Genomic DNA, 16,101 nt, shown 5'->3' with positions numbered 1-16,101 from the left:
AGTGAGAGCTTTTTAGCATGTGGTGAGCTTATGGATTTCTTTATTCACAGAGGACCTCAAGAGGAGGAGAGCGCTTTAGTCTGACTTTTCTCCTCTTGACTGAGTAAATACGTGCTGCAGCAGCTACAATCATTTACTCTCACCGTGGTGATTCCTGAAGCTGTCACTACAGCGCCAAGGTTTAAACACCCAATCCAGAAACGGGCAGTTAATTTACAAACTGAGCCCTGCACTAGTTAGAAAGTGGAGTGTATTATTCAAACAGGTGTAAATAAAGTCAGCGTTTGCATTCGTTTCAGATAGGACGAGATCTCCTCACCTTCCAATTCCTCTCTGCTTTATTGTCTCATTACACAAAGAGGCATTAGCATTTAAATGGGCCTGAAGGCTATCTTAAACAACACGCCGCCAGAGGAAAACCAACCCGACCTACAGCTTGGCAACGCTACAGCATTTACTGTAAATAACAGAGAAGGAGACTAATTAAGTGAAACTATAACAGGATGCTAAAAGGATTTGTTCTCACTTTAACTACCTGAACAGTTTTTTAACTCAACACCAACGCCTCAAACACAAAGGTATGCCTTTAGCTTAAAGGGACTATCCTTTGAAGAGGACTGCAGCGACACATTTGGCCCACATACTGTCGTGATGACAGTAGGGTAACACTGCTGTTTGAGATATGACAACAAGCAAACGTTGTAAATTTGTACCATAGTTTAGTAGCCATCTTATGAAGTGCTACTGACAGACTGGTGCTCTGGGCAAATGAATAATATGTAACATTAGTAAATCCTGGTTATGTCCTGCCAGTCATCTACCAATCAGAGCTAACGTAACCTCACTCTTCATTTTATTGATAGACTCTCAAGTTTGAACAGACCACTGCAGAATAACTGCTGACTGTGGGTTGGGGGCAACATTATCACTAACAGTAAACCTTGTGTTTTAGTCTAAAGCCACTGTTTTAGCCATTAGCTCATGTTTTTTAGTTCATGTTTCAGCATTAGGCCCATATTTAAGCTTCTAGCCAGTGTTTTAGCCTTAAGATTTTATTTTAGCCTTTGGCTAGTGTAGTAGCCTTTAGCCAGTGTTTAAACCTTTCCTTTATGATTTAGCCTTTAGCTTGTGTTTAAGCCTTTAGCCAGTATTTAAACCTTAAGTTTTTATTTAGCCTTTAGCCAGTGTAGTAGTATTTAGCTTGTGCTTTAGCTTAAGACTGGTGTTTTAGCTCTGAACCAAAGTTTAAAACTTTTGCTTGTTTTTTAGCCTTTAGCCAGTGTTTGAACCTTTAGTTTGCGTTTAAGCCTTTAGCCAATGTTTAAACCTTTCATTTATAATCAAGCCTTTAGCTTGTGTTTTAGCCCTTAACCAGTGTTGTAGTCTTTAGCCAATGTTTAAACCTTTCGTATGTGATTTCACCTTAAGCTTGTGTTTTAGCCTTTAGCCAGTGGTTAAACCTTTAGTTTTGTGTTTTAGCCTTTAGCCAGTGTAGTAGCCTTAAGCTGACGTTTAAACCTTTCATCTATGTTTTAGCCAGTGTTTTAGCCTTTAGCTTGTGTTTTAGCCTAAAACCACTGTTTTAGCTCTTAATCAGAGTTTAAACCTTTAGTTTGTATTTTTTGCCTTTAGCCAGTGTCTGAACCCTTAGCTTGTGTAATAGCTTTTAGATTGTGTTTTAGCCTTTAGCTCGTGCTCTATCTCTCTCCTGTTTATCTTTCTTATTTCAGTTAGGCTCCAGTGTCAACCATCACTACAAAATTAATCACAGAAATTGTTTTCGGCAGAGAAATACACAGATTTCTCTCCTCACTACTAAACTTTGTCAGCCAGTGTGGTGCTGTCATAGAGACTTTGATGTGTTGTGAATCAATCCGGCTCAAACCGACTTGATCAGGAAGCTCAGAGGTAGCCTTCAGGAATAATCTATATTGGTGCTGGTAATCTCTTTTTAGAAAGTGGATTTTGATCAGGCAGATATCTAGAAGGGAGACTTTTCAAGATCAATTGGAAAGGCTTCTAAATGGCTGGCCAATCAGAAAGAAGGGGGTCACCTTAAAGAGATGACCTCTAAAAATGAGGCTAAAATAAGCGTTTTCTGAGAAAAACAGATTTTTCACAGCAGTCTGTATCTTCCACGTCCTACATTCAGCACAATAACTGCAGCAGTATCCTCTTGTTCCCTCACAGGTTTGCCTTTCTCTGCTGGTTGCAGATGAAAACTAAAAGCCACAAACACGTGGGATGAGGACAAAAGAGCACGGCAAAATGGCGCTAATGCACCGCTCTGTCCTTTAAGGTGAAGAAAGCGCTCTGTGTGGAGAACACACTGCGGTTGATCATTAAGAAAGAGACTAATTATGCTGAAGATAAGTCAGAGTCTTCTGAAGCATCTTAATGTCAGGCTCAGGGACTCTGGAGTAAACTTTCACCACTTTAAGGACAGGCTCCTCCAGCAGAGGTCATCCAGATATGTGCAGCCGAGGGCGAAAAGGACCAGAGGTACAAACCGTACAGCGTTAAGAGTGTAGCACAGATTGTGCTGACGAGATTCTCCTTCACGGACTGGAAAGGACAGCGGGTGATGCGTTTATGCAGACCCGGGGTCGTGGGATTAGAGTGGGGAAAGATTGCCTCGCAGAAAACCCCCAGAGGTCCACCAGGAGGGGGGCAATCAGCTCGCTGCGGTGACATTTCCCCGGGAATTCCAATATAGGAGGAGGCACTCGAGATAGGAGATAGAGGCTGAGGGCTGAGTGTGGAGGAGAGCCGCAGGAATGCCAAGACGCCAGGTTTCATTTCTCTCTTCCAAACTGCGTTAGGACAACACAGATCACATGACCAAAACTCCTCAAAAGTCTCATTAAAGCCGTACTTTGAGATGGTAAGAGCAGCCTGCCTTGTTGGAGCAGGTGTATGACCTTCCCTGGAGAAGCTCTGAGTCAGGTGAGAGGAAAACACTGAGGTAATTAGAGGCCCGGCACACAGAATGGTAATGAGGCCTTTTCCCCTGCTGCAGGGTCCAGAGCCTCCAGCTCTTTTTACTTCGGTCTCCTGTGGGCCGGCGAGTGGAGGGGGGAGGGTGCTCGGGGCGTCATTGATCCCCCCCTCTGCCTCTCCGATGCACCGGTTTTGAAGATCAATGCAACATGAAGGTATTTGTGTCCTCATTAAAGCTGTTTGCTCTGCAGATCGATGCGGATTGAACCCCCAGCACGGTTTGGCAGACAATGAGCCGGCCAAGGGAGGACGGAGGTCCTGCTTGGGCCGACTTGAAAGTACTTAAATCCTCGAATCAAAACTATAACTGACCTCGCTTCAGACGTAATCCAGAAAGTGTAATCAAGAGTCTTTTTTGGGAGATCAAACATTTTTGTGAGTTTAATTAGTTCAACATTTATTCCGAGGGGAGTTCGACAAGAGAGTTTGCTGCAAGATTCAAGGAAGAAACCAACGATGTGTGTATGTCTGGGAGTCTAACACTAAATGACACAGAATGCACTCTCTGGAGCTGTTTCCTGCCTCTAACGCCATGAAATGAAAATATTAAGAAATGCATTCATGAAATAAAGCCCGACTCGGAGAAGGTTTGCAGCAAATGTAGCAAAAAGTGTAACATTGCTACAGCTGTAATGAGAAGCACTGAAACTCCAATCACAGAAGCAGGACGTCACCTCCGGCGCAGGACGGCGCGGGGAAATTGTGTTATTCACGGCACCGTCTGAGCCGCAGCCTCCTCAGAGTTCACCGAGGACACCATGAAAACTGAGGCTGCAGCTCCACAGTCTCCAGAGGAGAAGACGAAGGCATCAGAAAATAAACCAGCATCTTCTCCTTCAAGCTTATCACACATGTTCAACCTTTGACCTCCTGCATCACGTCTCCGAGGATACTATGCCTGCTCTGTAAACCCTTTTCGACCTGATCTGCGTCAGCGCTCTCCCTCTGGGTGCTCTCATACCTGCCCGACTATGATTTACATGGACGTCGACGCGCGTGCACAGCTCTCGACACACATCAGCTGTCAAAACAAATCCTGCAGACAGAATCTTGTTTCATTATCCGCCAGCGCAGATAAAAGTTTATCCGTTCCTCCAGATAAGAAACCAGGAGAGTTGTTTCTCATCTTTTTTTTCTTTCGGCCTATTTTTCAGTTCTGCTGCAACAAACAAAACGTTGGACCTGACAAAAACTGCTGCAGTGTGAGGGAATAATGGGGTACCCAGAGGGGTTAGCTTAAATACGGCTAGTGGATTCCTGTATGATGAGGAATAACTCACTCTGGGTTGTTTAAGGTAACTTCAGCTGTGATGCTGCCTTATTTTTAAGACCTAGTGTGATTTCTGATGCCAACTTTGGCTGAGGAACAGTAAAAAAGACGCTTTTCTTTAATATGTTCTAAACTGCCTCACACCTACCCCCCTCTGAGCGGTAACACGTATTACAAACCACCACAAAAAACCTTCAATCTTCTTAATTATGTTCTTGCTTGCTTTTGGTGTGCTTTTGGAAGTCATAAAGAGGCATCAGTGTTAATTTCAGCATGTTTCATAACAGGTTAAAATTTCCTCACAGGAGCTTTAAAGCGAGAAGAAAAGCAAACAGAATCTGAGCAGCAAACTGAGGCTGTAAAAATCCTCAGGAATGTGTGGAACACTAAACATCTATTTATTCTTTTGCTCTCCTCTGGATGTGCTAAAAAATAGGGATATTCTGCTTTTTGAAGCATATCGGCATCCGCCTTTTTTAAAATCTGACAATGGATTAAAAAAACAATTTAAAACTGTTATTTTGTCTCACCCACTGCACCATCTGAGTGGTTTTCTTGCCTCTTGAAAATGATAAGAAATGATTTGAAAGTGCAAATATTCAGGAGGTCTGTGCTACGGAAGCCCTGTATGGCCAAAAAACTCAAAGTCATGTGAAAACTACAGAAAGAAATAATGTAACTGCTAGGGAAGTTTTACAATCAAAAATATTGTGTCGGTCGATACCCAAAGCCCAGGTATGGATATCGGTATTGCTATCGGTATCGGTATTGGTATTGGTATTGGTATTGGTATCTGTATTGGTATCGGTATTGGTATCAGTATAGGTATCAGGACCAGAAAATCTGGATCAGTGCATCCCTAGCAACTGCATCAAGTGCAGCACAAACTCTTATAAATCCAGTTTTATAGCAAGCAAACACATTTAGGTGATGGCTGATTAGCATTTAGCATAACATTAGCCCACCGGCAGCTTGCAGACTGCAGTAACTCCCTGCACACTTTGTTTTAGTCTGAACTTTAAAGTAAGAAAAGTGAAAGATAAAATATCTTCTACGTTATATTGAAATTTGGGAAAACTTTATTTAATGTAGAAAACTTTTTTTAAAGTTTTCATTGAACTTTATGAGACATGCTGCTAAGCCTGGGAGCTACTTTATAAACTGATGCTTAAAGGCTTTTAAATTAAGTTGAGTTTTTGGGCTTTTATGCCTTTAACTGGAGAGTATCAAGGGCTGTAGATAGAGCAGGAAACAGGGTGAGAGTGTAAATGAATATCGGTAATTGACCTCCTTGATCACTAATTATCGGTATCGGCCCTGAAAAAATATCGGTCGATCTCTGTTAAATAACTCATGACAAGTAGTGAATCACAGCTGATCACCTGAGATAACTCACAACACATGGCCCGTATTAATCCTCCACCAGTCTCCCAGCGTTATGCAAGAAGGCTTAATCATCTGGATACATATGTCATTGTTAAAGGTCAAAGCATCAACTCTCCCAAACCAGCACATTTAATGCGAGCGGTTTGGATTTCACTTGAAACAATAGCAGCTGTCAAAGCCAAGTCAGGGGAGAGTTTTTTAACGCAGCGCTGAATATGATCTGAGGAATGTGTAAGTGGATGTTTTCTGGAGAGGCAGAGAGCAGGAGTGAAAGTACACGCCTCACTATCCTCTCAGCGGTCTACAGGGAAGTGAGCTACATCCTTCGCAGGGTGCCCCATCCGGCACAGGCTAATGAACATCCCTCACAGATGAAGCAAGCTGCATGCTTTGGAAAACTGGACTTAGAAATGGGTGCACTCTGTGATTTGCTCCAGATAGAATGACACACAGAGGAACCTGTCGTGTGAGGGGTGTGTTTGCGTGCACTCACCATCCTTGCGGTGGTAGGTGATCTCCACCTTGCGCTCCTCTGAGCCCAGAAGCGCCTGAGCCACCTGGGCCACCGAATGCCGGGTGGTGAACTCGCCGTGCAGGAAGTCGCATGTGCACGGCTTCTGCATGACATCCGGACGGGAGAAGCCTGTCATCTCGCAGAAGCCGTCATTACAGTAGATGATAGCGCAGTTCTGCACGCGGGCATTGGCTATGATGAATTTCTTATCTGTGAGAAGAGGAAGCGTTTGTTATTGTGGTGAATCATAACAACACAGACGGACAACAGATGCAGACACAGAATCAATTTGGTATTTTACTCTAAATATAGATGGGAGAAGACGAGCCAGTTGCCCCACATTCCCAGATTTCTCCACTCATGTGAAAAAGGTTTAATCTGTTTTGAATAGGCACCCAGCAAGGTGTGCACCCGCTCAAATAATCCATCAAAAATAAACACAGCCGGAGGATTTAATACTGGCAATGAAGGTATTTGGGGATATGATCTGAAAGTAATTAAATCCTCTAATCCTTGCTTCTGTGGTAGCTTTTTAAACTGCTGGAGCAGAAGGCTGCAGCACCACTATTAAGCTTGATAAGGTGGCAGGATAATTAACTTATAATGACTTTTAATGGACCCCTGACATGTAGTTTATCAAAAGCAGAGTGGCATGGGATGTAGCATATCTGCATCACAAGCCGTGTTGTTGTAAAAGGAGGATGCAGCAGGACAGACACAAAGAGTGGGCAGAGGGGTACTCACTCTGTCCTTCGAATTTCCGGATAATTACTCCCAAAAAGGTGTTCTGTGGCGCAACATGACCCCTCCGGACAGGCATGGTTCCCCTCCGAAAAGAAAGATGATAAAAAACCTTGGGCTGTCCAAGGAAGAGCGAGCAGGTCCCCCTGAAACGTCCGTCAAGTTCTCGCGACCGAAGCCAGAGGGGCTCCCCGTTTTCTTTGTCACCAGTCAGTCATCCTCGCCGGAAAATTCTCCCCCTCTCTGCCTCGCTTTCCCCCCGTCTTTCCCTTATTTCAACTCCGACGCGTCCCCGTTTGAGCGCATCGCAGTGGCTCCCCCGCGCTCCTCGCCGATGTGAAGCTGGAAAGAAAAGCAGACCGCAGTTTCACCAACATTTCACCGACGCTCCTCGAAAGCCCCACTCTCTCCTCCTCTCTCTTTCTGTGCGTTTTGGTGCCGGTGGCGCGCGAGTGGCCGTGTGGATGTGTGATGTCTGTGTGTGTGTGAGAGAGTGTGTGCGCGCTCGCGTTGGGGGTCTATTGTTGTGAAAGGAAGAGTGATGGTCTCTGAGGCCAATGGTTGAGAGAGGCTGGCGGAGCGGAGAGGCGCAGCAGCGACACTGAGAAGGGAAGAACCCACATGGATGCGTAGACAAAGCGGCAGACGGAGAGGGAGGAGAGGGAGGAGAAGGAGGGATGCTTGTGACGGATACGCGGACGCGTTACAGCGGCGTTACTAACAGCGCCTCCTAATGCGTTTCCTAAAGTTTCAGACTGAATTATTGATACAAAATCTCTTCTTATTCCACTAAAGGGAGCTTATAAATTTTGACGCATCAGTCAGTGCGTAACTGACGCGTTATCGTTAGCATCAAAACACATTCAATGCCATTTCCCCCTATTTTAAAAGACTTATGAAAGTATGAACTCTTGTTTTTGACTTAATTCCTGATAATTTTATGGTATTTTAGTGAGCGCGTGCTCATTTCAGCCAGTCCACGTGCTGTAAACACAGCTCCTCCTCTCCTGTAATGATGTAAAGATGTGTCATACAATTCACTTTAACAAAAGCAACACATCACGACTAAAACTAAAAAAGAAGTCGACCTAATTTGCCGGAAATGAGCTTTTAATTTTAGCGCATCTCTGATTTTCCCTGACTCACGAGCCCAGTCGCTTCGTACGTCACTGACGCACGCGCAGGTATGTACCGTCCCCAATTAAATCACGCCCCACAGCCACCATCAGGTCGTGTTTTGAATGCCCTCTGCAGCCTGGAGTTTCTCGCAGGACTTTCATTGTTTGCATAAAACGTGACAGAGTTCCTCTGACTTTGCCTCAGAGCTGAGGGGCGCTGGCCGTGGTGCTGCAGAGGCTTTTGGCTTCTCCTCCCATCAGTGGATGGTGATTTTATAAGCAGCTTATACAGAATGAGGAGTCAAGGAGAAGGGGGAGTTTACGCCTTGACCTGGGGAGATTAATGAAGACACAAAGAGTGGGGCCTTAAAACCTGAGGGCCTGAGTTTACAAAGTGGTCCAGCTCAGAAAATCAAACATGCAACACACTTGTTGTGAAGCAAAGGGTTTGGTTTTTAGACTTGGTGCTAAATAAATAAATAAATACTTTTCAGTCAACCCAGGAATAAACTGATGATTTTCCTTGATAATTTTTTGTTTTAGGGTAGAAAAAGACATGCTATGTCCACCTGAGAAGGACTGCTAATGCTAACTTTTCAAACACACCTGCTCAGTGTCACAATGCATTGTGGGTTAGTTGCGAGGTTACGAAGGGTGTTGCAGTTAATCTTTGTAAGAATGTTGAATTTTTGTAAAAACTTGTCAGTTGGGCCACTCAAGGGCTGCTTTTGGGCCACATGTGGCCCGCGAGCCGCTAGTTGAATAGCGCTGCCATAGACTGTACAAAACATTGACATAGCCTCTGCAACGTCATCCTTCTGTTCCTGAAATGACACCAGCTGTAAGCTTCCTTCAAGCAGCTACAGGGCGCCTGTCGATCACGTGACCTCAGCTGTGTTTCTGATTGGACAATCAAACAATTCTTATATCTTCTAAACTGCTGAGTAAGAAAAGTCACTCACTGTACAGTTTGTGATGATAGCAAAAACAGTGTTTCAGACCCAAGTTGTTTTTGAATCAGGCTGTAAATATTTTTTTAATGCGGTAAAAGTCTGTTTATATGGCTGGGTGTGTACGTGGTGTCTGGTCTTTCTGCAGCCAGCCCCAAGTGGATTCTCGATGAACAGCAACTTTTAGCACTTCCACATAGGCTTCCTCCTCCTTCCATCCTGATTTTTTGTGCTTCTAAAAATAAAAGTGATGGTTACCTGTGGCCACTATTTTGTTCATGTATTACAAAAAATTCGCTGTACAATCACGCTTGGTAAGGTTGGAGTGCTACATAAACAACAAGCAGCTTGTGAAATCCCTGTAATTGTGTGGACTTAAGTCTCTACCTGCAGTTTCCCTCCAATCTCCATCGCCTCTATCAAGCTACATGGAAGAGAATAGCATTACAATGTAAATATTTCCAAGATAGAGACATTTGGAAAGATAAGAAGGTGCACATTTAGACTTCACACTGCCAAAACTGAGATCCAAGCAAGTGTCTCATTTTTTAATACAAATCCTGTTATCAGGCTCAGTATGAGTCACAGTCACACAGCAAGTCCAGAAAATGTCTTATTTTGAGATATTAAAAGACAAAAATAACACCTGAACAGGTCGATGGAGTAAAAAAGATAAACTTCCTTTGTAAACTGTAATTTCTAATCTTGGTAGACCTGCTGTGCTTCATATGAAAAGGTGTATTTCACCGTATGTTGGTTGGCTGGGTTCATATGTGCACATATGTGCATGCATAGACTGGATGATGTGTGTTTGTGTGTCAGACTTCAGCCTGATACTGACACGGAAATGGGTATTTCACATTAGTCTTCTCCATGAAGCTTGATTACAACACCATTTTGTCTTTGAACATCTTGAAATTCTACATTTCCTTAACTTGTCCAGTGAGTATGGCTCAAATCAAGTTTAAAATAAGACAAACACTTCTTCAGTTCTAACAGTGTAAAGTGTATGGGGCTGCACGCACTGCAAATAACAACATTTCTCCACATTAAGCTCTAAAACATAACTTTTTCTGCAGATTTAGAGAAATATTCGTCAAATACTTTATCTAAAAGTTTTATCTAAATGTTAAATGTTAGATCTAAATGTTGAATTTTATTAAAAAATGCTGTGAATGAATGTCCTGATTCTAAACATTTAGCTATGTTTCTAAACAGCATTTAGTTTAATTCAAAATATTTAGCTAAGACTAAATATTTAGTCAAGGTTTCTAAATCTTAAGCAAACATTTAGAAATCTTTTGCAAAGATTTCTAAATATGAGGTCAAGGTTTCTTAATCTTTAAGTATGATTTCTAAATATTTAGCTAACAAGCAAATTCACACTCCCGCCCGTGATCCAGCCAAGTGGATTTTGACAAAGTCAAACACAGTCAGCTAAATCAGCCGTTGGAAAAAAAACGTACAAAGTGCTGTGGTGGCGCTGTTGAAGATCCTATGGTCGACATCAAAGAAGAAGAGCCTGACATCGTCAAAATCGCTTCCTCAAACTTTCATTTTGGTACAACCCGCCACCGGGAGTGTGAATTTGCATGTTAGCTCAATATTTAGAATGAAAACTAAATGTTTAGAAACCTAGCTAAATATTTAAAATCAGGGCATTCATTTATAACATTTATCAATAACATTCAACATTTAGATAAAAAATTTAAAATTGATGTATATTTGACAAATATATTTCACAAATATTTTTCTAAATCTGCATAAAAAGTGATGTTTTAGAGCTAAATGTGGAGAAATATTATTTTTAGTGTGTGCAACTTTACAATCGGCGCCCTATCTGACATGTTTTCATGTAAGCAGAATAAACAACCACACAGCTACTGTTTGTTAGTATTAAAGTGCTTCTACACCTCTCACCTCCCTCTCTGAGTCTCTTCCTCTTCTTCACTCCCAGACGAGCATGATCAAACACACACCGCCTGTCTAGAAAACATCTGCCCCGGTCGAGCACCAGCTCTCCCTCCATCTGGCCCATTGAGAAAACCATTCACTACAAACAGACTAACAGGGGAGGTGGAGAGGAAGGTGGCATATGCTGCTTCTACTACCTTTTGTTTTTACCATGAATACAGTAGACTCCACAGAGGCCGCCTTTGTTGTCCTCTATTCAGGTTCCCCTGCACAGAGCATGTGTCACTTCTTCCTTTCAGCTGCTTTCGTATTTATCTGCATTAATCTCTGTTTCGCTGCAGTTGACACCAATGATATTTTAATCTGTAATCTCTGTCTGCGCCACTGGCTGATTCACTGTGCTAAAACTGAGGCGGGTAGGCCTGGGCCTGAGTCATACTCACATTTAAGAGAGTGACAACATCACTTAATTGTATCATGATCTGCTCAGTGGATGAACAGCAGGTGGTGACTAACCAGCTTGAAGATTGTAGTTGTCGAAATTTGGATGACGCACAAGAAACTAACGATTGAGATATTTTGCTGAAAAATATTAAGGTGTAGATGCTTTTTCCAGCCAACAGTAAAGCTCATCATTTTGTCAACAAGGATGGATGCTCCTCTCCAGGATTTGGTGGTCCACGCCGGAGTCTCTAAAAGGATCGAGCTGAATCCGGAGCTTTATAATTGGAGCTGTGCCAGCAGGTGAATGATTACAACTCTGCCCTCTGGGATCATCACCATCATTATGATGTATTGCAGAAAGACAAAATGGTTATTACTGTAGCGTCTAACCTTGCCCTGGGCCCTGCTAATTAGATGGACTAATACCGAACACCACAAGCTCCTGACAGGCTGTCACTCTCGCGGCAAAGAGGTAGATCCGGCTGTTACAGTGTTTAAGAGACGGAGGAGGCTGTGCTTTAACCTGGGTTCAAGCCCCCTTTGACAGAGAACATCAATCCTCAGAAGTTACCCAAAGCAAGAGCTGATACTGAATTCCCACCTGCTCCGGCTAAATGAGAACTTTCCCCTTCAATCAATAGAGTCTGACATAATTTCCTCCTCCACCGTCAGCACTAAATCATTTAAAACGAGCTTTGTCATCCTGAATTTTAGGACGCCCCATGGAGTTGGTGCGACACAGGATTTAAAGGTTAAGACCTGCTGTGTGTTTTTTTTTTTTAAGGTTTTGTGAGCACAAGAAAGCTAACACGGTTAATTACACGGGCTGCCAGCAAACCCGCAGTGATTTCCCCTGGTGGTTGTAAAGGATCTCTATTACGATGAGGCATTTTCTCTGACCTCAGCCCGAGAGAGGCTCAGTGTACTGTAGCCTGTGCAGCAGTCATTAAAAAAAACACTGCACGGCCTAATCCACTCAGCATCGGCTCATTCATGCCTGCACAGAGAAATGAATTGATGGTGTGAATTTATCTGTATCTGTATTTAGAGCATCTGGTTTAAACCCCCACGAGTCCAAAGCACTGCGCTGAAATCAGACTTTACCCTGTAGGTGGTTGGTGAGGAGGAAAATTGAGGAGAAGCTTGTCAAAATTCAACCTAATGGGAAGCAATGGCATTCAATCCATTATTGCTTCGACATGTCACCGAAATACCAAATCAGCATTGGTGAAATGTATAAAATAAGGGGGAGAATCAGATCAGTCAGTGACGCTAAGCATTTGGCATAAGTCACTGACGTATTTGCGGATGCCACGAAGCGACTGGCATATGTTGCTAAGCAACTGCTCAGTGTCATTGATGGATTGGCATGTGTCCCTGAGTGATTAACATATAAAGCTAAGCAATCGACACGTGACGTAAAGCATTTAGTACAAGTCGCTAAGCTTTGTGGGGTGCCACTGAGCGACTGGCATGTGTCGCTAAGCATTTGGCATGTGTCACTGAGAGATTTCCATGTGTTGCTGCGTGATTGACATGTGACGCTGATGGATTGGCATATGGCGCTGAGCACCCAGCATGAGTCGTTGATGGACTGGCATGAGTCACTGAGGGATTGGCACATGCCGATAAGCAATCCATGGCGTACCAAAAACCACTTTTGCATCTTGGTAGAATTTCTTTTTATCATTTTACCTGAGAGACAAAGACATATTTCAATCCTAGAGATAACAAATTGAAAGAAATAGATAACAAATTGAAAAGCTGGGAAGTCACTAATGTATTTACGGATGCCACAAAGCGACTGGCATATGTTGCTATGCTACTGGTAGGTGTCGTTGATGGATTGGCATGTGTTGCTGAGTTATTAACATATGACGCTAAGCGATTGACGCATGACGCAAAGCATTTAGTACAAGTCGCTAAACTTTGTGGGGTGCCACTGAGCGACTGGCACGTGTTGCTGAGCCACTGACATGTGTTGCTGAGCATTTCACACAAGTTCCTGAACGATTGTCAAGTTTTGCTGATGTATTGCTGTATGGCGCTGAGCATCCGGCATGAGTTGTTGATGGAGTGGCATGAGTCACTAAGGGACTGGCACATGCCGGTGAGCAATCAATGGCCTAAACTGCTTTTGGATCTTGGTAGATAAATCTTTTTGTCATTCCATCTGAAAGATGAAGGGACATTTCACTCTTTAAAATAACGAAATAAAAAGCTGGGAACAGGAGAATTCAGTCAAACGATAGTCAACATTAGTGAGGTTTACCCTCTGGGGGACATGAAAGTCCAAATGACAGGGCAGTTCATGAGATGGTTGCAAAGACATTTAACCAAGAAACAAAAATGTAAAATCTATGGTTACTCCAGAAAAAGTAAAGGGATAACCAAAGTCAGATAGATTCATCCTCTGAGGACTATGAATGCCTTAAAGAGATATGTAGCTGTGATCTCCCACCAATGTAAGGATGATCCACTAATGAGAACTCACCAGAAACAAACTGACAAACCCCTGTGGACAAACCATCTCAAGGAAAGATGCTAAGATTAATCTTACGGGGACAACGAAAATATTTCCCAATCCCATGAAATTGAATTTCATAACTGTCCAGAAATTTAGCCAAGAGCTAAAAGTACACCTACGTATCAGGAAAGTTCCTGTGAATGAGATATTTCCGTCTGCAAGGAAGCGTTAGACAACCAAGTGGATCATGGCTGCAGAAGATTAGAATAAAAGAGCTGCAGATACAGTAGGGGGAGCGTAAAATTAGCCCAGCAATGATAATGGAAGTCTTAATAACCTTAAGCTATCATAAGCTAAGTGGCGTCAAACAATAAAGATCTGGTTTGATGGAGAAAAATTGGGATGATGGTGATAAAGAATAAGTAGCACATTAATGAGGGGGTGAGGATGCTATTCCTCAGTGAGGGAGAAAATCCTGTCGATGCCATCCTCTGTCTCTGCTGCTGGGAGTGTGTTTGAGAGGAGAATATCCCCCTGAAAGCCCGACTCTATCAGCTCAGTTGGTCCATTCATTTTTAACTTAATCTCCTCAGTATGTGGAGCAATTTAGATCGGGTAGCCGGGCCTTGGCCCCTAATCCACGGATCACTCCAGGCAAATGGCTTCTTACATCCAGGAATGACTCTCACAGCCTCTCTATTCTCTCTCAGTTTATTTTTGCCTGTTCTTGTTATTGTTGGACCTTGATCTTTGCTCTGGCCTGGAGCCAGGAAAAGACAACAAGAGAAGGCTGACCGGCTGAAAGAGCGTAGCTGAAAGGTTGCAAAGTCAAGCAGAATAGAAAAGTGAGGGAGGTGACTGAGGCTGATGAAGAAAATTAGCCAATGTTCCTTGTTGGACTTTTTGTCTCCTCTGTGGTCAACTTTGTCCCAGACTTTTTCCACAGCAGGCCCCTTCCACAGATAAATGTCTCACCTTTCCTCATCTGCTGTCTCACTATCTGTGGGGAGCCGCACAGTTCAGCTCAGAGGTTCATGGGAAATACGCGCCAGGGACGCAGTGTTGGCGTGTCAGCGATAACCCACGCGTCACTCTGAGATACTGCCGGCGGCTCTCTGTAAACTCACGGCTTTGTCTTCTGTCATTGTCGCCATCACAGCTAAACGCCTGTGACTGCACAGCTCATCGCCAAAAAGAGGTGTCATCCCGTAGATGTATCACCCGACTCTTTGCTGGTTCACTCGAGGTGTCAAAGTGTACTGACTCTTACTCAGGGAAGTGTGTGTTTGTACAGTATCTCTGCATGTGTGTGCTGTTTGAGTCGCAGTTTAGGCCCATTTGAGGGAAGACATTTAAAAGTGAGGTCATTTCGCTTCATGAGGACATTTTTTTTCCGGACCATCGCCAGTTTAACCTGCTTGGGGGCTCAAGTGTAGAAATTGGCTGTTTGGCACATCTTGCAAGTTTCCATCAGGTACAGTGCACACAGGGACTAAAAATAGCAGCTTTGATTTAACACAAGGACCCAGACACAGAAACACAGCTTGGTTTCAGTTTTATTGTCCCTCCATCGATCGATATAAAAACACAGCCTATTTCCAAACATTCACCATCTTAACTGAGGTTAATACGCAAAATTTACGCCAGAGGGTCGAGTCAGACCATAAATGTTTTAATTTGAGCACAAAAAGAGAAATCAAGCAATGGTGGGAACACCCTCTTGTGAGCCCCAGTGCACGCTAAAGTGCCCAGTGAGGCAACAAAGTGTCCTCTTAGAGTGCCCTCCTAGGAGGCACACTTGGTGAAGTGCCATCCTGGAAAGCTAAACATGTGCTAAATGTCCTCTTGGGAGCCAAAATGCCTATCTAAGTGCCTTACTGGGAGGACCCAAAGTGCATGCTAGAGTGCCCTCTTGGGAGGCAAAATGTGCACTAAAGTGTCCTTTTAGAGTGCCCGCCTCGGGATCCAAAATACATGCTAAACTGTCCTCTTAGAATGCTCTCATAGGAGGCAAAAAAGCACGCTAAAGTGTACTCTTGGGAGCCAAAATGTGCGCTGGAGTGCCTTCTTGGGAGGCAAAAAACACACTTAAGTGTCCTCTTAAAGTGCCCTTCTAGGAGGCAACACTTGGTGCCATCCCGGATCCTGGAAAGCTAAACACTTGCTAATTGCCCTCTTGGGAGGCAAAACATGTACTACAGTGCCCTCCTGGGTGGAAAAACACTTGTTAAATACCCTCTTGAGAGCCAAAATGCTTGCTAAAGTGCCTTCCTGGGGGAGTCCAAAAAGCATGCTAA

At 43.5% G+C, this 16,101-nt stretch overlaps 1 protein-coding gene across 4 annotated transcripts in view; it reads right to left on the bottom strand.

The window, feature by feature from the left end:
• The window catches only part of LOC141785750 (voltage-gated inwardly rectifying potassium channel KCNH7-like), a 48,769-nt gene extending 41,216 nt beyond the window's left edge, over positions 1–7,553 (bottom strand). For 3 of the 4 annotated variants that reach the window (XM_074664219.1, XM_074664220.1, XM_074664222.1), the window contains exons 1-2: positions 6,915–7,553; positions 6,150–6,380 (exon numbers count right to left, since the gene is read on the bottom strand). In XM_074664219.1, coding sequence (XP_074520320.1) covers positions 6,150–6,380; positions 6,915–6,990 — 307 coding nt within the window. In that variant the 5' untranslated portion in view covers positions 6,991–7,553. The remainder of the gene's footprint in view (positions 1–6,149; positions 6,381–6,914) is intronic. The other variant, XM_074664221.1, reaches the window with a different exon arrangement.
• Positions 7,554–16,101: the final 8,548 nt, after the last annotated feature.

Source organism: Halichoeres trimaculatus, unplaced genomic scaffold, assembly GCF_033239565.1.
Source record: "Halichoeres trimaculatus isolate MK-OKI-2021-1 unplaced genomic scaffold, fHalTri1.1 fHalTri1_scaffold_24, whole genome shotgun sequence".
Taxonomy (NCBI): domain Eukaryota; kingdom Metazoa; phylum Chordata; class Actinopteri; order Labriformes; family Labridae; genus Halichoeres; species Halichoeres trimaculatus.
Note: the sequence above shows the minus strand (reverse complement) of the source record. Positions and strands in the feature narration are given on the sequence as shown.